Source organism: Mastigoproctus giganteus, chromosome 13 (genome assembly GCF_048544385.1).
Source record: "Mastigoproctus giganteus isolate SK-2022 chromosome 13, ASM4854438v1, whole genome shotgun sequence".
In the NCBI taxonomy this organism is placed as follows: Eukaryota; Metazoa; Arthropoda; class Arachnida; order Uropygi; family Thelyphonidae; genus Mastigoproctus; species Mastigoproctus giganteus.
In genome coordinates this window covers 5,482,896-5,506,974 of record NC_143587.1, presented here as the reverse complement: position 1 = coordinate 5,506,974, position 24,079 = coordinate 5,482,896, and the positions used below count along the sequence as shown (strand labels likewise).

Below are 24,079 nucleotides of genomic sequence, written 5' to 3'. Positions count from 1 at the left end.
TCTGATGGGATCCTTCCACTTGTTCAGATTACGAATCTAAGGGAGCATAAATTCAAATTAAGAAAAGACAGATGTAGAATAGATGTGCGGAAATTTTCCTTTAGCCAGCGGGTGGTTAATTGCTGGAACAAACTGCCATCTGTCGTTGTGGAAGTTGATAGGTTGAATAAATTTAAGGAGGAACTGGACAGGCATTTGGAGGGAATGGTGTGATTTTTTTTTTTTTTTTTTTTTTTTGGCTGATGCTGCATAAGCTCATACATTTGCTTTCTTGCATCACATGCCACTACTACTACTACTACTTCCTCTTAGTTATTACAAAATCATGTAGCTCACTACCAGAGTTTACTTCACCTCTGGCATTCGCCTTCCTGAATAACTCCTCATGTGTGAATGTAGATGCAAAATTCTCGTTAAGTTTGTTAGCCACCTGAGCAGGATTTTCAACTGTTGAACCATCAATTTCCAGTGGACCAATCTGATTCATCCCTTTCTTTCTACAGTTTACATAGGTAAAGAACTCTTTTCTGTTTTTCTTTGTATCCTTTGCCAAGGATTTCTCATAATCTGCCTTTGCCTGCCTAATCTCCTTAGTACATCTGACATCCATTTAGGCCTAAACTTTGAACAATATTTCTTATTTGGTATGTAAAGCCTAGTAGCTTCCAAGATAAGTTCTTTGAATGCTTCCCATTTTGAATTTGCTGTTGGTAACATCATCAGTTTGTCCCACTGTATAGAATTTAAATACTGTCTCAGACCATCGTAGTCGCCTTTACAAAAGCAAAAACCCTTCCCTTTAGCCCTGATGGTAGTTACCTCTTTACCTAGTTAGTTATCACAGTGTGCTAACACTGTGATCACTGCCACCTAGTGGTTCCTTTATCTGCAGATTCTTAACGCATGAAGAATCACTACTGATAATCAGATCAAGAGTATTACTCCCTCTAGTTGCCTCCCGAACATGCTGATGTAGAAAACAGTCATCCGATAATTCCACAAAAGCCTTGCTAGCGTGTGAGTGACCAACCCACAAATTCCAGTCAATATCTGGGAAATTAAAATCCCCCATTATAAGACTCTGATTTACTAGCCCACTCTATTTCCCTTTACAGTTTCTTATTATACTCGTCAGAGTCATCAGGCCTATAGCACACTCCTACTCTCAGTTTTGATCTCCCAATGCTTATGTCGCTCCAAACTGACTTGACACTGCAATGTCCAGCGATGTCGACTGGCTTCTTTTCCTTGGATTTTATGTGTTTCTTAACTAATAGCATAACCCCCTCCTCCCTTCCTATCCCGTCTATCATTTCTGTACACATTGTACTCCCCAAATTCCAGTTCTGCATTCCTTATATCTGTGTGACACCATGTCTCTGATATCCCAACAATATCTGCCTTTGATGTTTTGAGCAATACCTCAAATTCATCAAATTTATTTACCGAACTCCTAGCATTGGTGTACACGCAAGTATACATGCACCTGTTCCTATTCTTAGCTACCCTAACACAACCCATGTGTTTACTTGTACCGCAATGACTCCCAGCAGTCTCTGAAATATCCTGCATCTTGTTTTCAATGCTGCTGCTCATTCCAATAGAATCAGTGCAAGAATCACTTTCACCTCTGCCAGTGGCTACTGTTAATCTATTAGTCCTTGTATCCCCCCAAGCTAGCAGTTTTCCGACCCACCTAACACTGCCTGGATAGCATCAGCAAATATTCTTGCACCCTTTCTTTTTAAGTTTATCCCATCCCTGTAGAAGCAATCTCTCCTGTTAACAAGTACAGACCAAGCTGAAAAAAATTCTACCCCTTGAGCCTTGCACAATCTTTCCAGGGCCGAATTGATCAACAAGGCTCTCATCATATACCCCCTCATATCGTGTCTGGGCAGAATTGGAGACACTTTCAAATTCAACCCTAATTCACGGCTTTTATTCAACAGTGACCTGTACTTGTTAAGTAATTCTGCCGGTCTCCAACTCTTAATATCATTAGTGTGCAAAATGGATTATAATATCATCAGTGCGCAAAATATCTCACAAAAAGGATTCTTCTGCTCCTATGTTTGAAGCTCCTCTGCAGCTTATGTTTGATGGCATGCCGATTTCTAGGAAAGATTGTATATCTCTATTGGGGAATACCCTTACTTATAATCTTTCTTGGCATAAGCACATTACTGTATCTAAAAAACTGGGTTTTCTCATTTGCTCTTACATTTGCTCTTTGAATTACTTTTCTTCCAAACATCTGTTCCCTCTGTACAAATCACAAATCTGCCTTTCCATGGAATATTGTTCCCACATCTGTGTGCTGCCCACAAAACCTCTCTCAGCCCACTGGATCCCATAAAGAGGGCTCTTAGGTTAATTAATAATGCATATCTAACAGAGTCTTTCCACTCTGTCTCATAGACTTCTATTTTCTGCTGCATGCCTTTTCTGTAGATACTTCCATGGCCATTTTTCTTCTGAATTGGCTTCTGGAATTCCCACTCTCTCTCTTCCAAAGCAGGCCGAACACATGTTACAGTCAACATCCTTTTACTGACCATCTTCACACTCACTTACAGAACCAACCTTTCTTCTTCATTTATTCATTCAACTTCTTATTCTGGAACAACCTTCCTTCATACTTGCAATCTACAGAAAGTCATGTGTAATGTCCATAAGTATCTTCTTTCATCTTCTCAACCTACAGCCAATGCACAGTACTAAGTACTATAGGTTCTAATACCTCTAATACTATAAAAAATAAATAAATAAAACATACATATATATAAGAATTTGTTTTTAATTGTTTTTATTTCTTTGTGTGTATATGCATGCATGTGCTCTTAACCTTCGGTTATCTCACAGGTACAGTTTAAATTTTTTGATTAAAGGTAATTAAAGAACTCCATGAATCAGTTTTTGCTAACTTCTTTTCAATTTTTTTCAGTTACTGGGAATCCCAATTTACATAATGAAATTATGCCTTCTAATCATCTACCATCCGGAACAGATGCACAGTTGTGCACGAATTCAGTTTTTGAAGAAAAACATCCACAGCATCAGCAACATCCCTCTACTGTAGGTATCAAAAAAGATCCCGCTCTTTTGGAACAAAATGAAAATGATGTGGATGTTTTGTTGATACGTGTACGTTTTACTGATACACCTCCAGCTTACCAAACTACCGATGACCCATTTATTTGTAAGGATGGTGATGATGAAATTCCTATTACAGATTCCTGGCAGGGTTTCACAGAAAAGGCAATTCGCCATGCATTTATCAGGAAGGTTAGTTTAAATGCAATGAAAATTTGTTTCTAAATAAGTATGTGAAATGCAGCTTTCTGTTATATTTAATTTTTGAGAAAGGATTGATATTTTAATGTGCTTCTTTATAGGTAAATTAAGTGGAACAGGACCAGGGTGTGTCTGCCAGGGGCAAAGGTTGATGTTGTAGAGCGGATATCATCTTTTCAGGGCACAAAAGGTGATATAGTTGTACACGTTGGCACTAATGATATTAAGAGTAGGAGACGGGCAGAATTACTTAACAAGTACAGGTCACTGTTGAAAAAAAGCTGTGAATTAGGGTTGAATTTGAAAGTGTCTGCAATTCTGCCCAGACACGATAGGAGGAAGTATATGATGAGAGCCTTGTCAATCAATTTGGCCCTGGAATGATTATGCAAGGCTCAAGGGGTAGAATTTTTTTCAGCCTGGTTTGTACTGGTTAACAGGAGAGATTGCTTCTACAGGGATGGTATACACTTAAATAGAAAGGGTGCAAGAATATTTGCTGATGCTATCGAGGCAGTGTTAGGTGGGTCGGAAAACTGATAGCTTGGGGGGGATACAAGGACTAATAGATTAACAGTAGCCACTGGCAGAGGTGAAAGCGATTCTTGCACTTCTTCTATTGGAATGAGCAGCAGCCTGGAAAACAAGATGCAGGATATCTCAGAGACTGCTGGGAGTCATTGCAGTACAAGTAAACACATGGGTTGTGTTATGGTAGCAAAGAATAGGAACAGGTGCATGTATACTTTCGTGTACACCAATGTTAGGAGTTTGGTAAATAAATTTGATGAATTTGAGGTATTGCTCAAAACATCAAAGGCAGATATTGTTGGGATATCAGAGATGTGGTGTCACACAGATATAAGGAATGCAGAACTGGAATTTGGGGAGTACAACGTGTACAGAAAGGATACAGAAATAATTGAAAACGGGAAGAGGGTTTATTGTATTAGTTAAGAAACACAAAATCCAAAGAAGTGAAGCCAGTCGACATCACTGGACAGTGCAGTGTCGAGTCAGTTTGGTGTGCTATAGGCCTAATGACTGTGATGAGTATAATAAGAAACTGTACAGGGAAATAGAGTGGGCCAGAAAATCAGAGATTCTTATAATGGGGAATTTTAATTTCCCAGATATTGACTGGAATTTGTGGGTTTGTCACTCACACACCAGCAAGGCTTTTGTGGATTTATTGGATGATTGTTTTCTACATCAGTATGTTCGGGAGGCAACCAGAGGGAGTAATACTTTTGATCTGATTTTCAGTAGTGATTCTTCATGCATTAAGAATCTGCAGGTAACGGAAACACTAGGTGGCAGTGATCATAGTGTGCTGAAGTGGGATTTACTCAAAGAGGTAACTACCATCAGGGATAAAGGGAAGGGTTTTTGCTTTTGTAAAGGCGACTGTGGTGGGACCAACTGATGATGCTACCAACAGCAAATTCTAAATAGGAAGCATTCAAAGAATTTATCTTGGAAGCTACTAGACTTTACATACCAACTAAGAAATATTGTCCATGGTTTAGGCCTAAATGGATGTCAGATGAACTAATGAGACATATGGCAGAGAAGAAAAATGCATGGGATACATATAAATTAAGGGGTGACATGGAAGCCTATGATAGATATAAGCTGGTCTGTAACCAAGTCACAAAGGAGATTAGGCAGGCAAAGGCAGATTATGAGAAATCTTTGGCAAAGAATGCAAAGAAAAACAGCAAAGAGTTCTTTATCTATGTAAACTCTAGAAGGAAAGGGATGAATCACATTGGTCCACTGGATATTGATGGTTCAACTGTTGATGATCATGCTCAGGTAGCTAACAAACTAAATGAATTTTTGCATCGACATTCACACATGAGGAGTTATTCAGGGAGGGGAATGCCAGAGGTGAATCAAACTCTGGCAGTGTGCTAGATGAATTTGTAATAACTGTGAGGAAAGTGGAGGAGAAATTGTTGAAGAGAAACATAAAAAAGACACCCAGGGTGGATGGGATCTATCCAATTATATTAAAGGAGGCAGCAAAGGAAGTAAACAAACCCTTAGCCATAATTATGAGAGCTTCTTTTGACTCGGGAGGTACCTATGGCCTGGAGATGTGCAAATGTGAATCCAGAGGAGGATCAAACGGCGACACAAGTAATTATAGACCTGTTAGTTTAACTTCTGTTCCAGGAAAATTAAAGGAGGCACTGGTTCAAGAAGCACTGCAGGATCATCTAGACAAGACTTCACTTATAGCTCGGACACAGCATGGTTTTGTTAAGGGAAAGCCTTGCCTGACCAATTTGATTGGATACTATGATGTGGTCACAAAGGAACTGAATGCAGGGAATGACTTTGATATTATATATTTGGATCTTAGAAAAGCTTTTGATACTGTTGCACATGGAAGACTGCTGAACAAATTGTAGCAGTGTATCATTGGAGGAAATTTGCTGCTATGGATAAAGGGATGGTTGGTGGGAGAAGATAGAGAGTGGTAATCAATGGACACTGCTCATCGTGGATTAATGTTATTAGTGAAGTCCCTCAGGGTTCAGTGTTGGGTCCATTGTTGTTTTCTGTATTTATAAATGATATTGATGATGGTATATCAAGCTTAATGTCCAAGTTTGCAGATGATATGAGGGTTGTTAAGGACAGTAATGACAGTACGCTGCTGCAACAGGATCTAGAAAAGTTGAGCAGATGGGCTGAGAGGTAGCAAATGAAGTTTAACATTGACAAATGTAAATTACTACATACGGGAAGCAGTAACCGCACAGTAACGTATCAACTCTGTGGTACTACACTGACAGTGGTAGAGAACGAAAAGGACCTGTGGGTAATTGTGCAGGCGGATATGAAGTTTTTTGAGCAGTGCAGACGGTCTGCAAGAGTAGCTCATGGTGTCTTGTCAATGATATACAGGAATTTTTCTAGCAGTGATAAGGAAGTGATTATTGCCTTGTATAAGGCAATGGTCAGGCCACACCTTGAGTACTGTATGCAGGTCTGGAAGCCTCATTTTAAGAAGGATGTAGAGCTGTTGGAATGAGTACAGGGAAGGGCAACAAGATTAGTGAATGGAACAGAGGGTTGCTCTTACGAAGAAAGGCTTAAGTTTTGCAAATTACAGTGTCTGGAAACTAGGCACCTGTGCGGTGATCTGATTGAGGTGTATAAAGTCTGGAATGGTTTGAGCATACTCAATACTGATGGAATTCTTCCTCTTGCACAGAATAATGGAAAAGACTTTCATCCTTTGTTGTGGAAGTTGATAGCCTAAATAAATTTAAGGCTGAGCTGGACAGGTATTTGGATCGAACGGAGGGGGAAATGGGAGCGGTTTTTTTTTTTTTTTTTTGGGTGATGCTGCATAAGTTTGCTTTCTTGCATCGTATGCCTATTCTAATGCTAATACAATGGGTCTTGTGGAACAAATAACATCGGATGTTGGGGCCCCACTGTATTTCCTTATGGTCGCTGGGCATTTCTGCTATTACTAGCAGTGTCCCAGACCCATAATCCATTATGACAGATTATTATTTTTTTTTTTTCATTCTTTTTAGATGTTTCATTTTATCACTACAACTTATTATTATTATTTATATAATATAAAAAAAAAAAAATATATATATATATATATATATATATACGTTTAATTGTAGATTGCCATCGATTAATGGCACATCACATATAAGTATCAATGTTCCTACAACCCTGCAATCAAGCTAGCCTAGACCAGGCTATCTTCATTTCATGTGGCCTATACATTTTAAATATAACGCTAAACGATAGTGATTTTTCATAGTATTTTGCTGATGAAAACATTTTTATCTGTAGCAAGATAAATCCTAAATACTACATAATAATAATACTACATCTTAAAGACTGTACAAATATATAAAATGATATAACGTATTGCGATTACATCACGTGGCGATCAATCCCCCAGTGCGGAGCACACGCGTCTTGATTAGACCAGGGTTCGAGCCCGTGACCACCAAATACGGAGGATGCGGAAAGGTCAGGGAATGACCACCGCATATCCCTGGAGCAATATGGCCTTAGTTGCTAATGCTCTTAAAAAAACCAAATGACAACGACGACAACAACCATCAATCCCCTACTTCATCGGGGGCTTTGAGTGGAATGACAGCCCTTTTCGATGTAATGCTTCATACTTACTTGTTTCTGTCTGTACCTATACCAGTTTTGCTATTATAGTTTATATATTCAGGTTAATTTTCTTAAAATTATTTTATACTTGATTTTTATTTATTTAAATATTACTAATTTATTTTTTATCGATCTCTTCAGCAAATTGTGATAGGGTACACAAAGCCCAACAAGTAAGTATATGTGCATTTTATAATAAATATAAAAAAATAAGCGTGAGTTATACGGAAAGCCAAAAAGGAATAATAGTCGAAACAAAAAAATATTTTAAAGGAGCCTATAAAATAAATAAAATAATGGTAGCTGGCATCAGATAATGGGGGATAAATTTAGCTATAGTTCAAAAAAAGTACAATTAAATCTGATGTCAAAAATAAAAGTTGATATATGATCAGGTTTTTCATCATGGGAATATACCTGACCATGTATCAAAGAACTGTGTTTCCATACTTGTCCAAAACTGTGTAAGAGTAGAAATTTGAAAATAAAGTAAAAATAATTGAAAAAGAAATGCAAAATAACTCCTACAAAATATGGACAAGGTAGTCCCTACGCAGTGTTTATAATTAAAGTTACGGTAAAATTTAATACCAAAGTTACAGTAAATAAATACCGATAAGTCAAAAACTTAAAATCTATACCTGAAATATAAAACCAAATGGGCAGAAAATGACAGTACGAAAACATAGTCAATCTGATAGCAGCAACCAAAGCACTAACAAACAGGGACCGTATGTAATTTATAGTAATAAAACCAACTGAGAGAGAGATCGGTATTTATTTACTTTAATTCTTTTGTATTAAATTTACTGTAACTTTGGTATTAAATTTTACCGTAACTTTTATTATAAACACTGCATAGGGAGTAGTAGTAGCAGTTGCATTTGATGAAAGAAAGCAAGTGTATGAGCTTATGCAGCATCAGCCAAAAAAAAAAAAAAAAAATCACACCATTCCCTCCAAATGCCTGTCCAGTTCCTCTTTAAATTTATTCAACCTATCAACTTCCACAACGACAGATGGAAGTTTGTTCCAGCAGTTAACCACCCGCTGGCTAAAGGCAAATTTCCGCACATCTAATCTACATCTGTCTTTTCTTAATTTGAATTTATGCCCCCTTAGGTTTGTAATCTGAACAAGTGGAAGGATCCCATCAGAATTCAGCGTGCTCAACCCATTCAAGGCCTTATACACCTCAATCAGATCACCGTGCAGGTGCCTAGTCTCCAGCCACTGCAATTTGCAGAACTTAAGCCTCTTTGGTAAGAGGATTCCTTCATTCCCCTCACCAATCTTGTTGCCCTTCTCTGTACACGCTCAAGTAAATCTACATCCTTCCTAAAATTAGGCCTCCAGACCTGTATGCAGTACTCAAGGCGTAGCCTGACCATTGCCTTATACAGAGGGATAATCACCTCCTTTTCCCTGCTAGCAAAATTCCTATATATCATTGACAAAACCCCATGACCTGTCCTGGCAGCCTGTCTGCATTGTATGAGTTATTTTGCTTTTCTTTTTCGATTATTTTTACTTTATTTTCAAATTTCTACTCTTACACAGTTTTGGACCAAGTATGGAAACGCAGTCCTTTGATTACATGGTCAGGTGTAGTCCCCTGATGAAAAACCTGATCATGTATCAACTTTTATTTTTGCTGACATTGGATTTAATTGGCTTTTTGTTCTATTCCCCCTCTTTTTTTGAACTAGGGCTAAATTTATCCACCATTATCTGATGCCAGCTACCATTATTTTATTTAATTTATTCTACAGGTCACTGTAAAATAAATTACAATCCTTTAAAATATTTTTTATGTTTCGGCTATTATTCCTTTTTGGCTTTCCATGTAACTCACACTTACATCTTTATTTTTATTATAATATGCATATATATACATCTGCATTCTTTGCTGCTGCTTTGTACGCTTTGGTGCATTTGACATATTCACTCTATTTTTATTTTCCCTTTATTTCCGCTGTTTTTAACTGATTAGCAATATATTTAATATTTTATATCTATTTAAGAATTAGCTATCTGCTGCTTTGCACAATGCTATTCTTTAAATTACAGCCACTTCTGTTTGCTATCTCTAGATAGTCATTGGTTACACCTTCGGCTATTTGCTTTCTGTCCTTTTCCTTGTGGCATTTTGTATGACTTGCATTTTGGTCTGCATTAACTTTCATAGTTATTATATATACATCTGCTTCCTATGCTGCTGCTTTGCACGCTATGAGGCATTTGTTACATTCAATCTGTATTTAATGTTTATCTGTCCTCGGTTTAAGTCTTAGCCATCTGCTGCTTTGGGCAAAGCTAATCTTCAAATACCACCACTTCTGCTTAATTTCTTTATTGCTTTAGATAGTCATGTTCGTTATACTTCCTGCCGCATTTCTTCATATTTCTCTCTGTCCATAATTTAGGGCAGGAGTGGCTAACTTAATTTGTGATGTGATCTACTTTTTTCCTTCAAAATGTGCCGTGATCTACATGATCTCAAAAATTTCATTTCACAAGGTGCGCAAATCGAGGGATGACTGTATATTTAAAATTCGTCGTGATCGACTCATTGACCACCCCTGATTTAGGGTAAAACGCATTATAGAGGTCACTATTCATTTTACAGCTCTCTCTCTCATGTTGGTTTTATTACTATAAATTACATAATAGTAGTAGTGGCATGTGATGCAAGAAAGCATGTGTATGAGCTTATGCAGCATCAGCCAAAAAAAAAAAATATATCACACCATTCCCTCCAAATGCCTGTCTAGTTCCTCCTTAAATTTATTCAACCTATCAACTTCCACAACGACAGATGGAAGTTTGTTCCAGCAATTAACCACCCGCTGGCTAAAGGCAAATTTCCGCACATCAATTCTACATCTGTCTTTTCTTAATTTGAATTTATGCCCCCTTAGGTTTGTAATCTGAACAAGTGGAAGGATCCCATCAGAATTCAGCGTGCTCAACCAATTCAAGGCCTTATACACCTCAATCAGATCACCACACAGGTGCCTAGTCTCCAGCCACTGCAATTTGCAGAACTTAAGCCTCTCTTGGTAAGAGGATCCCTTCATTCCCCTCACCCCTCACCTGGTCTTGGCGCAATATAGCCTTAGTTGCTAATGCGCCAATAAAATCCAAATCAAATTAAAATCATTCCCCTCACCAATCTTGTTGCCCTTCTCTGTACACGCTCAAGTAAATCTACATCCTTCCTAAAATGAGGCCTCCAGACCTGTACGCAGTACTCAAGGCGTGGCCTGACCATTGCCTTATACAGAGGAACAATCACCTTTTCCCTGCTTGCAAAATTCCTACATATCATTGACAAAACCCCATGACCTGCCCTGTCTGCCTGCTGCATTGCTCAGAAAATTTCATATCTGCCTGCACAATTACTCCCAGGTCTTTTTCATTTTCTACCACCTTAAGTGTAGTACCACACAGTTGGTACATTTCTCTGGAGTTACTTCTAACCATATGCAGTACTTTGCATTTGTCAAGGTTAAACTTCAGTTGCCACTTCTTAGCCCATCTGCCCAAATTATCTAGATCCTGTTGCAGTAGCACACTGCCATTACTGTCATTAACAACTCTGCCAACCTTTGTATCATCTGCAAACTTCAACATTAAGCCTGATATACCTTCATCAATATCATTGATAAATATACAAAACAACAGTGGACCCAACACCGAACCCTGTGGGACTCCACTAATAACATTAGTCTAAGAAGAGCAGCACCCATTGATTACCACCCTCTGTCTTCTCCCACTTAACCATCCTTTTATCCATTGTAGCAACTTACCCTTAATACCATTCTGCTCCAATTTGTACAATAGTCTTTCATGCGCAACAGTGTCAAAAGCTTTACTGAAATCCAAATATATGATATCAAAATTATTTTTTGCATCCAGTTCCGTTGTAACCACATCATATCTTATCAAATTTGTCAAACAAGACTTTCCCTTAACAAACCAATGTGTCTGAATTATTGCTGCAGTCTTGTCTAGATGATCCTGCAGTGCATCTTTAACCGGTGACGCCATTATTTTACCCGGAACAGAAGTTAAACTAACTGGTCTGTAATTACTCGTGTCACCCTTCGATCCCCCTTTGTGAATTGGGGATACATTTGCACATCTCCAGTCCTTGGGAACTTCCCCTGAGTCCAAGGATGCTCTCATAATTATGGCTAAGTGTTTGCTTAGTTGCTTTGCCCCCTCCTTTAATATAACTGGATAGATCCCATCCGCCCCAGGTGCTTTTCTTATGTTTAACTTCAACAATTTCTCCTCCACTTTGCTCTCAGTTATTACAAAATCATTAAGTATCCTGCTACAATTTGATAACCTTCTGCCATTTTCAAACCTTAATAATTCCTCATGTGTGAATGTAGATGCAAAATACTCATTCAGTTTGTTTGCTATTTGAGCAGGATCATCAACAGTCGAACCATCGATGTCAAGTGGACCAATCAGATTCATCCCCTTCCTTTTAGAGTTTATATAAGTAAAGAAATCCTTGCTGTTTTTCCTAGCATCTTTTGCCAAGGATTTCTCGTAATCTGCCTTCGCCTGCCTGACCTCCTTTGTGATCTGATTACAGACTAGCTTATATCTGCCATAGGCTTCTGAGTCGCTTGATAATTTATATGCATCCCATGCATTTTTCTTCCCTGTTACGAGTCTCATTAGTTCATTAGATAACCATTTAGGCCTAAACCTTGAACAATATTTCTTAATAGGTATTAAACTTTTAGTAGCATCCACGATTAATTCCTTGAATGCTTCCCACTTAGAATTTACTGTTGGTAACATCGTCAGTTTATCCCACTGTTTAGACCACTGTACATATGGTCCCTGTTTGTTAGTGCTTTGGTTGCGGCTATCGAATTGACTATTTGTGTTTTTGCACTGTCATTTCCTACCCATTTGGTTTTATATTTCACGTATAGATTTTAAGTTTTTGACTTATCTGTATTTATTTACTTTAATTCTTTTAACTTTTAACATACTGTAATTTTGGTATTAAATTCTGTTTAATTCTTTTAACATACTGTAACTCTGATATTAAATTTTACTGTAACTTTCATTATAAACACTGCATAGGGACTATATTGTCCATACTTTGTAGGAGTTATTTTGCTTTTCTTTTCAATTATTTTTACTTTATTTTCAAATTTCCACTATTACACAGTTTTGGACAAGTAGTATGGAAACACAGTCCTTTGATACATGATCAGGTGTAGTCCCCTGATGAAAATCCTGATCATGTATCAACTTTTATTTTCACTGACATCAGATTTAATTGTATTTTTCTTCTATTCCCCCCTTTTTTTGAACTAGTGCTAAATTTATCCACCATTATCTGATGCCAGCTACCGTTATTTTATTTAATTTATTTTACAGGTCACTTCCTTTATTCTGTTGAGAACTAATTCAACACAAAATTTCTGTTGCAAGAAATAATGCCAATAACCCACATAATCATAGCACCAACCAGAACAACAAACAAAACACATGCATTGTCCTCCCCTATCACAGCAGACTCGCCAGACAGCTTCGCCAAGTGTTTGCTAATACAGACATAACGCTAATATTTTCTTTGTGTAATAAATTAGGGACTGTGTTTAATACATAAAATGTTGATGTCACTTATTGGATATACATGAATATTCAATAAGTGACATCAACAACGTTATATATTTAATTAAATGTCAATCCGGTTGTAACGCATGCTACATAGGGAGCACTACCGCAAAATATGGCACCACAAAAATTTCCAATACACGTGCTTATTATCACCATAATAGCTTCAGAACTAATCAAGCCGGCACCGAACTTGCACACATGTGCACCCTCACAACCACAATCCCCTAATCGATTCAGCCATTGCAATTATTAAATTAGGATCTAATTACAAAATGTTCCAACATGAGGCGCTTGTCATAGAATGGTGTTGCAGTAACACTAAATTTAATGTTCTAAACACTAAACTTCCAACAAACCTTTCACTGGTCTGGAGCCTTATGCATATAAAGTTCCCACGTCTCGAACATAGGAATTCTTTCCCACGTGTCTGGGAACATAGGAATTCTTTAAATACATAATTCCTTTTCTCCTATCATTGCCAACCAAAGACGTTTTTCACGAAAGTCACTCGTTGTGACTATTGGCTTCACCTTGTTCTCATATTAATATTTTATAAATGACAACCAGGGATGAGGTAGTGCACTTCTTCTTCCTTGAGCAAATATTAAGTACAGGTTTTTAACAATTCCATCTTTATTTATTTTAAACTTTATTTCCACTTCAGTACCATGTAACTAAGCAGATTCATTGGGGTGAATACCATCAATTAAGCCCTTATTGTTATTATTATTACTTAGTCCTCTATATTTTACCTTGAACTGACATTTTATCCTATATGAACCTACATCTATAGTTCCCGGTGTGCAGATCTGAAATAGCAGTGTACCAGAATATAAAATGCAGTTTAGTTCTAAGAAGATAACAAGATAAAGAATTTTTTTATTCGAGAACATCAATGAAGACTTGGGATGTAAACAGTATTCAAAAAAGTAAAAAGTTGTAGAAAAGATATTTTTTGAAAATTTTATATATTCAAACAATAGCATTTCTGTCTCTCTCTCACACACACATTCCCTTTTTTTTTTTTTTTCAGGTATATGGAATTCTTTTGACTCAATTGGTATTCACAGTGGGTGTTATAGCACTTTTCCTTCTGGAGTAAGTAAATCTTAATTTCTTTGGATAAATGTAGTTCTGCTACTCTTTACTTTAATTTTTAGCCTCTATTGTGTTTTACATTGTTGCCTTAAGTGTCCCCTTCTTTTTAAAATTACTACACCACCTAATTTTACTGATTAAAAAAAAATAATATATACACTGGTGTTCAAAGAAAGTGCATCACCCCTTAAAATTGTAATTGTCATCCGAATAACATAAGCAATATTTCTTACAGATTGCATCAGATAAGATTGACACGCGTAGGTAATGAAATAATATTGCATCAGCTGTTACTTTCAGCTATATAAGCATGCTCTGCAAGAGTTGCAGTCATTCCTTGCTTGTGTCAGGATGGCGAGTTACATGCAGTTGACGCCAAGAAGAAAGAGTGCTATTGTTGCTTTACGTGAGGAAGGATGTTCTTCCCATCATATTGCTTATAGTGTCTTGTAATCAGTTGACACTGTGTAGATTTCTTTCCAAACTCAAAAATACTGGTTCTGCTGATAGGAAAAAAGGAACCGGATGCAAACGAGTCTTATGCCAAAATAGGAGTGCATTTTGAAGCGCTTATGCCTTAAAAACTGTAAAGCTTCTTCTTAGTCTGAGCTGAAATTAGAATGGGAAGAACATACAGGAGTGGTAGCAAGCACAGTAACAGTCAGAAGACGCCTCTTCAAAACTGGACTTTTAGCCCGTCTTCTTAAGAAGAAGCCCCCTCCTCGCACAAAAAACAAAAAGGGCACAATTAATTTAGTGTAAGGAGCATGTCAAATGGACCCCGAGCAGTGGAAGTGGAAGTTATTTTCTCAGATGAATTCAACCTGCATGGCTCTGATGGGAGACAAACGATTCGCCGTAAACGTGGTGAAGAATACCATGCAGACTGTATGGTCTCTGCTTGGTATTCTTCAAAAATGGACTTGTAGCCAGTCGTCCTAAGAAGAAGCCCCTCCTCAAACAAAAAATGAAAATGGCGCAATTAATTTAGTGTAAGGAGCATGTCAAATGCACCCCGAGCAGTGGAAGTTATTTTCTCAGATGAATTCAACCTGCATGGCTCTGATGGGAGACAAACAATTTGCCGTAGACGTGGTGAAGAATACCATGCAGACTGTATGGTGTCTACAGTGAAATTCCCTACCAGTCAAATGATATGGGGGTGCATTTCGTATCACCCCATATCATTTTATAAAGGGTTCCGTAAATGCCAATGGATACCTGGCTGTATTGGAAGGCAAATTGCTGCCAACCATTAGAGACCATTTCAACCTGCCAAGTAACTGCATCTTTCAGGACGACTCTGCTCCTTGTCATTGGGCAAAAAGTGAAAGTAGGCACTTATGTAGTTGCATTAGCACATGATGCAAGAAAGCAAACTTATATAGCATCAGCAAAAAAAAAAAGAAACTATTATTTCACCCATCCACTCGCTCCAAATGTTTGTCAAGTTCTGCCTTGAATCTATTTAAGCTATCAACTTCTACAACAACAGATGGAAGTTTGTTCCAGCAATCAACCACCCGCTGGCTAAAGGCATACTTCCGCACATCTATCCTACAACTGTCTTTCCTCAATTTGAATTTATCCCTTCTCACGCAATTATTCTGAGCAAGAGGAAGAATCCCATCAGCATTGAGCATGCTCAAACCATTCAAGTCTTTATACACCTCAATCAGATCACGTCACAGGTGCCTAGTCTCCGGACACTGTAATTTGCAAAACTTAAGCCTTTCTTCATAAGAGCAACCCTTTGTTCCATTCACTAATCTTGTTGCCCTTCGCTGTACTCGTTCCAGCAGCTCGACATCCTTCTTAAATGGAGGCCTCATTTTAAGCTTCATTTTGGCATTAGAGGTTTGACAGTAATGTGTTTACATTTGTTACAGGTGAAAAAATGGTTGGAAGAACAATCCATTACACCTGTTAGCTGGCCAGGAAACAGCCCAGACCTGAATCCTATAGAGCACTATATAGCATTGTGTGGAATCTGCAGTTGCCAGAAAGCAGCCAAAGACCCTTCATGAACTTCAGGAAGCCATAATTTGTGTTTGGAATTGATCTTGTCAGTGCCTTGATGGTGTGCTGCTGTCATCAGGGCCAGAGGCGGTTCAACTAAATATTAGTTTGCACCTGGCGAACTTTTCATTTTGTTTTCCATTTAAAATGCTAAATTGAAGCAAATTGAGGGCCTCTGATAACATTTCAGCCATAATTCTTGTGTTTACCAAAACTATTGTATAAAGGTCTCAAATACTCACTTTGGAATATTTTGAGAGCACCTGTCAAATATTACTTAGCTTTGTCTTAACTATTAATATTAGTAAACTAATAAGAGGAGTTTACCTCAATATCGTACGTGGAACACTTCCGTATGATACCCTCCAGAAATTAAAACGGAAAAAACGAAAAAAATCGCAACTTACCGGTACATAAAAGTAAAATATAAATAATTAAAGAAAAATATAAATAATCAATTTAACACAATTCAAAAACAATTAAAATTCAAATTAACGCAATTAAAAGAATCTAACAAAAATATTCAAAACGATTTTCCTTCCTGGCAAAGGAAGGAAAATCGTTTTGAATATTTTTGTTAGATTCTTTTAATTGCGTTAATTTGAATTTTAATTGTTTTTGAATTGTGTTAAATTGATTATTTATATTTTTCTTTAATTATTTATATTTTACTTTTATGTACCGGTAAGTTGCGATTTTTTTCGTTTTTTCCGTTTTAATTTCTGGAGGGTATCATACGGAAGTGTTCCACGTACGATATTGAGGTAAACTCCTCTTATTAGTTTACTAATATTATTATCAACGTAGAACATATTGAGTATTACATCTCTGATTCATACTATCTTAACTATTAATAAATATCTTTTGCTTATATTTCTATTTGTGATGCTAGTCAATGTAACATACCATCGTTAAAAAGGGTTAGCAATATGAAATTCCTAGGTGATGCACTTTCTTTGAACACCAGTGTATATATATCAGTAGCAACTGCGGCATGCATGCCATCTCTCATTGGTGTGAGTTAGCGGCTTATTATAGACTAATATAGAGCTTGAGTCATCATATCCAAAAACAAGTAATGTTATGTATTTCAAATTTATCACTTAACTGACTTTTTTTGCTTGTATGTCAGTTACAAATTACTGTTTTTATCTAATCTTTCACCTTCTGTATAAAAAAATAATATTTATACATCTATCGATGATGAAATACTTCAACTCGTGCCAATGTCGCTTCGCTTGGTTAGAGTATTTAATTTAAAATACTAGTGATAGGTAGCATCTTGCTTCCTGTTTGCTTTCAATTTGTTGTTTTGTGTGCTGGTTAGCTGCATATATAATGTTGTTATTGTTAAGAATTATTGTGTTACGTATTATTATTTTTCATATATTATTTTAAAATCATATCCAAGATGGATGATTTTGTGTTATCATTGGAAGAAAAACCATTTGGAAGATGAAATATCACTGAGCAGAGAGCAATTAAGACAGGCCATCCCAAGCCATTAATTTAATACAAAAGTAGGCAATCGTTCATTTCAACATAAACTGTACAAACAAATAGATTGGTTATGTGGAAGCCTCTCAAGCAAAAAATTGTACTACTCACTGTGTTTACTATACCAGCCCAAGTCAAATCAATCCTGGACAGATACTGGTTATTCTAATTTTAGAAATATTTTGAGCGACAGCTATTATCATGCAAAATCTTCAAGTCATTTGAATAATTATAAGTGTTTGAAAATGTTTTGTCAGATACACATTACATGTGCCATTAGTAGCACTGCGAAGCTCCAAAGAGAAAATTATAATAGACAAGTTCAAGAAAATAGACAATATTTAAAGCAATTTTTCAATACAGTCTTATATTTATGTAAGTTAGAACTGCCACTACGTGGACATAATGAAGGAGAAGATAGCCTAAATAAAGGTAATTATCGTGAACTCTTAAATTGTTTTGTGGAAATGGACAGTGGTTTTGCATCATGGCTTTCAAAGAAGGAAGGGTCTAAACATTCGGTAGTTTCTAGTACAATTCAGAATGACTGGATAATTTCCATCGATAAGGTTATTGGCAGTGTCATTCGAAATGAAATTGAAAATGCCCAGTTTATTTCAGTGCAAGCAGTTGAAACGACAGCTTGTGCAGTGTTGCCCAACTATCTGTAATAATTAAATGTTTCAGGGTATCAAATACATGAAAGATTTTGGGGATTTTATGATGTCAGTGTAGACAAAAGTGCTGCAAGACTTACTGAAATGATGGGAAGCGTGTTAGAAACCTTTAGCGATGCAAAGAACAAGCTTGTCAGTCAAACGTACAATGGGTCAGCAGTGATGGCTGGTGAACATAACGAGGTTCAAACGAAGCTGAGAGAAAAGGGTTTTAAGTTTGGACATTTTATTCACTGCTATGCGCATAAATTTAATTAAGTTTTAAGTAAACTGTCAGAAAAAGTTAATGGAGTAAAAGTTTTCTTTTCACAACTTCTCAAGTTTTCAGAAAATTTTCTTCAAGCACAAAACAAAAAGCCGTGCTGAGAAAGTTCAATATTAATACATCATCACTGTGTGAAACAAGGTGGTGCTATAGAACTAGAACAGTGTCATCAATTAAAAGACATCGTGAAGCTCTAATGAATGCGTTCCAAAGTATTTTGGATGACAGTGCAAGATGGGATGAAGACACTTTAAATGAAATATAAAACTAAATGGTTTCAGTTTCATGTTTTTCATCAATTGCTTTGAACATATATTATCCAAAGTGGAAAAACTATTTGATCTTTTGCTATGTAAACAACTTGACATGAAGTTTGCCCTACAGAAGATAAATGACTTTATTGAATTCACTGAGTGTAGTCGCACTGAAGAATTGTATCGCAATATTTTTGAAGAAACCATGAAAGATGTAGAACAGTCAAACGATACAAATTCTCCACCAAGAAAAAGAACTAGAAGGCCAATCAATTACAAAACCATGTATTTTGAATTGACTGAAAATACATTGCTCTCATTGAGAAAAAGATTTGCTTGCATTCAAGATTTTGCATTTTTTGAGATTGATGTGAACATGTTTCAAGAATTTTCTGAATGATTTTCCGATGCATCATCTTAATGCCCCCCAAAACAAATATCCCAATATAATAGATTACAAGTCCTTAATCAACGAACTAAAATATGTTTATCATGACAGCAGTTTTAGAAAATGCAAATCAGCCAATGCTCTTTTAGAACCATTTCATGAAATAGGATTATTATCGGCATTGTCAGAAACAACAAGGCTAATTCAACTTCTCCTAACAATACCTGTAACTTCTGTTTCAACTGAAAGAAATTTCTCAGTTCTTGGTCGAATTCGATCCTGTTTGAGGAATACAATGACTCAGGAACAGCTCTCATCGCTAGCCCAAATATCAATAGAGAAAGAAATACTTGTTGATTTAGAAAGAAAAAATGAATTGCATGACATGATTTTATAAGAATTTTCATTAAAACCAAGACGATTAGAGTTTATGTTCAAATCGGTGAGTTAAATTATTTCTTATTTAATCCATAATTATTTATTTATTGGCTGAATCCAGAGAATGGTACTCCTTACAAAATGGCTCACCACTGATACTGATACGCGCGCGCGCACACACACACACACACACACACACACACACAGGGTTGTTAAAATTAAAGTATCCTTATGTAGAAGACTCTGGAGAGAGTTCTAAGGGTTGTACTGAAGAGAAATTTGAACAACAGGTACGATAAAGAATGCACTCGCCATTTATTGGAAAAAAAAAATAGTTACAAAATTTGTCACTGTATGGCATGTAACTGTCTTAGTTATGATTATGCAAATAACTTGTTATTTGCATAATCGTAAGTTATCGCCACAGTGCCACTACTCAGCTCTACTGTACTGTATAAAAGCAAAGCAGTCACTTCAAAATCATACAGTAAATGTTTACCTGCACTACAGCAGCAATGCCAACAACATTGCAGGAAAAGGCACTATTAGTTAAGCTGTACTATCAGAACAGCAACAATGCAGCTGCAGCTATCAGGGAATTCCGGCGTCAGAAGCGCATAAGGCACAGGTGGACCTATGACTGTTTGTGCTGTCCACAAAATGATTGCAAAATTTGAAGCGTTAGGAACATCTTGGTATTCAACCAGGTAAAGGTCGAAAACGAGCGACTCCTCTTTTGTTGAAGATGTGGCTGTGGTTGTTGTGGATTTATCAAATCAAACTCCATGTGGTACCACAAGTGTGCCAGCTGTTTCTCGTGAAATGGATATGCCATGTTCCACTGTAAGGCTAGTAATGCATCAGGTGTTGCGGTACTATTCACTATCCTTACAAGATGCATATGCTACGGCATCTAAAGCATGGTGATGCAGATATGTTACATACGCACTTCAGTTTCTGGTGCGATTAACAGTGGATATCACTTGACCATGGAACATCCTTTGGAGTGATGAACCCCACTTCTGCTTAAATGGACAAGTGAATACGCAAAACTGGCACATTTGAGCAACAGAAAACCCTCGAGTTATCCATTGCACTTTCCAAAAGTGGCAGTGTGGTGTGGATTTACAGCCATATTTTTGAACAAGTAACACCGACTGGACCCCGCACCTGTTCCGTCACTGGACAGTGATATTGCAAAATGTTGACAAATTTCGCCAACCCTAGAACCCTCTACATAGGGATACTTTAATTTTAACAATCCTGTATATAGTATTGAGTTATTAAGAGAGGAGGTAATGAGTATGAAAGCTGTAACAGACTATGAAAAGCATAAGGGATTATAGTTCTAGGTTACTACATTAATAGTAGAAGAAACTAGCAACTATAAAGAATATAGATAAAATATATAGAGCCTATAGGTATAGGGAAGAGTAGTCTAAAGAACTATCTGTTGAATTCTTAGTAAAATTACAAAAAAATACCTGTAAATAACATGCAGTTAGTAAAGTAAAATTACTCATTGTTGCAGTTGCGATTTCATCAGGGGTCAGCCACCAAAACCAAGGGAAATGCAACAAATGAGTAGGGACCTCTGTTTCGAACATGAGATATACTCAAAGCAGCATAATTTACTGTGATGATGGAGAGTATAAATGCGAGAAATAAGTGTGGAAGCAGACATATCTCGTGGCTGACTCTACAGAGGCAGAAGAAATACTAATATTAATAACTGTAATAATAATAAAAAATACTAAGAAAGTAAAAGTCGAAGAAAGAAAGATGATGGGAAGAGAGAATGAGGACTTAAAATAAATTTGTGGGTCGAGGTGGTACTTACTGACGTGCCATGCTGAAGCTGGGGAGAGGGCCACGGAGTGCATGCCCGTACATAGCATAGGAGATTTCAAAGGAGAGAAATTTCCACTAATAGTTGGCATGTATATGTAGAGGTGAAGCAACCTTATGTGTAGGAAAATGGAAGTAATAGAACTTAGAATTATGATTGGCTAAGAACGGATTAAACACATGTAGCATGTATCCCAGGAAAGCATAGAGAATTGACTGTAAAGTAACATGATATAGAAGCGGAACTTAATGTAAGGCAAAAACAGTGAATACAGTAGAAAATATACATCTTGACTGTTTTCGAAAACCTGAGCCACGGCACTCCCATTAGCTTGATCCTTTTGCTTCAGTTAAATAAGTTAAGTGTGTGTGTGTGTAAGTTGTATTAATATATTGAATTAAGTATGCATAAATGGATGTGACATTTACACAAAGTGCTAGTAACTAGAATGGTGAGGAAAGTAGAAAAAGAAGTGTAGTAGATTTGTGAAAGGAGAAAGAATGTAAATATATCCTAGAGGTTATGATGAATTAAGCAAATTATGGGATGAATTACCAAGCCAAGATAAAGTGGGAGAACTGTAAAGTAAAATTAGTACACCAAAATACTAATAAAATGCAAATAAAATGAAAATGGCATAGCTGTCATCAGATATGGGGCAGAAACATTTTTAGTAAATGGTCTAATATAGGTAATGCAAAAATGCTTGATCTGATGTCAGCTGATGAAATACCCAATCATTTATCAGTATTTATTTCGGCTGACATCAGATCAAGCATTTTTTCATTACCTATATTAGACCATTTACTAAAAATGTTTCCCCTCCATATCTGATGACAGCTATGCCAATTTCATTTTATTAGTATTTTGATGTACTAATTTTACTTTACAGTTCCCCACTTTATATTGGCTTGGTAATACAGCCCATAAATTTCGTAATTCATCATAACCTCTAGGATATTAACATTCTTTCACCTTTCACAAATCTACTACACGTCTTTTTCTACTTTCCTCACCCTTCTAGTTACTGGCACTTTGTGTAACTTTCACATCCATTTATGCATACTTAATTCAATATATTAATACAACTTATATATACTCTTGCATCCTTTAATGCTCCTTTGCACTTTTAGATGCATCTGTCATATATCATACCAGATACATTCACTGAAACCATTTATATATATATACATATATATATAAAATATATAGAGCCTATAGGTATAGGGAAGAGTAGTATAGTCTAAAGAACTATCTGTTGAATCCATAGTAAAATTGCAAGAAAGTACCTGTAAAAAACATGCAGCTAGTAAAGTAAAATTACTCATTGTTGCAATTGCGATGATTTTGGCGATTTCATCAGGGATCAGCCACCAAAACCAAGGGAAATGCAACAAATTAGTAGGGGCCTCTGTTTCGAACACGTGTTTTGAGATATACTCAAAGCAGTGTAATGTACTGTGATAACAGACAGTATAAATGCGGGAAAAGAGTGTGAAAGCAGATGTATATCTCGTGGCTTACCCTTCAGAGACAGAAGAAATACTAATATTAATAACTATAATAATAATAATAAATTCTAAGAAAGTAAAATTCGAAGAAAGAAAGATGATGGGAAGAGAGAATGAGGACTTAAAATAAATTTGTGAGTCGAGGTGGTACTTACTAATGTCCCATGCTGAAGCTGGGGAGAGGGCCATGGAATGCATGCCCGTATGTAGCATAGGAGATTTCCAAATAGTTGCCATGTATATGTAGAGGTGAAGCGACCTCATGTGTAGGAAAATGAAAGTAATTTTAAAATGAAAGTAATTTAAAAGGCTGTGATTCAGGAGGCAGTTGCCCTCTGAATCACAGCCTTTTAAAATGCACTGCTTGCTTGATGTTTGTGGAGTAATCAGGTACAGGACATGATATCACCAAGGGGAATGTCTTTGTGTATGCGCGACGTAAGGAGTGTGAGGAAATCAGGTGACAACTCAGTGTTGTTATGGGCCTACATGAGAGCTTGAAGGACAGGGTGGATGCCCTCAAAGGATCTAAATTAAGGGGCCTTTCAAGCTCTCAGCTGCCCACATCAACGCCAGATCTTACACTTGATCATCACGAAACACAGAAGCAACTCCCAAGGCAGAATGCGCTGGTCCCACAGGAACTAGTAGTTATTGGCGACTCTATTGTCAGGAATACGGGTAAAATGGTATTTAAAAAGGATAGGTGGAACAGGAAAAGCGTATGTCTGCCAGGAGCAAAGGTTGATGACGTAGAGCGGATATCATCTTTTAAGGGCACAAAAGGTGATATTGTTGTACACGTTGGCACTAATGATATTAACAGTAGGACACTGGTGGAATTACTTAACAAGTACAGGTCACTGTTGAAAAAAAGCCGTGAATTAGGGTTGAATTTGAAAGTGTCTGCAATTCTGCCCAGACACGATAGGAGGTAGTATATGACGAGATCCTTGTCAATCAATTCAGCCCTATAAAGATTGTGCAAGGCCCAAGGGGTAGAATTTTTTTCAGCCTG

At 36.9% G+C, this 24,079-nt stretch overlaps 1 protein-coding gene across 2 annotated transcripts in view; it reads left to right on the top strand.

Moving 5' to 3' along the window:
• The window catches only part of LOC150075736 (protein lifeguard 2-like), a 165,622-nt gene that overhangs the window by 38,945 nt on the left and 102,598 nt on the right, over positions 1-24,079 (top strand). For both annotated transcript variants that reach the window (XM_090387424.1, XM_090387425.1), the window contains exons 3-4: positions 2,948-3,288; positions 14,159-14,223. In XM_090387424.1, the coding sequence (XP_090243550.1) occupies positions 2,948-3,288; positions 14,159-14,223 (406 nt within the window). The remainder of the gene's footprint in view (positions 1-2,947; positions 3,289-14,158; positions 14,224-24,079) is intronic.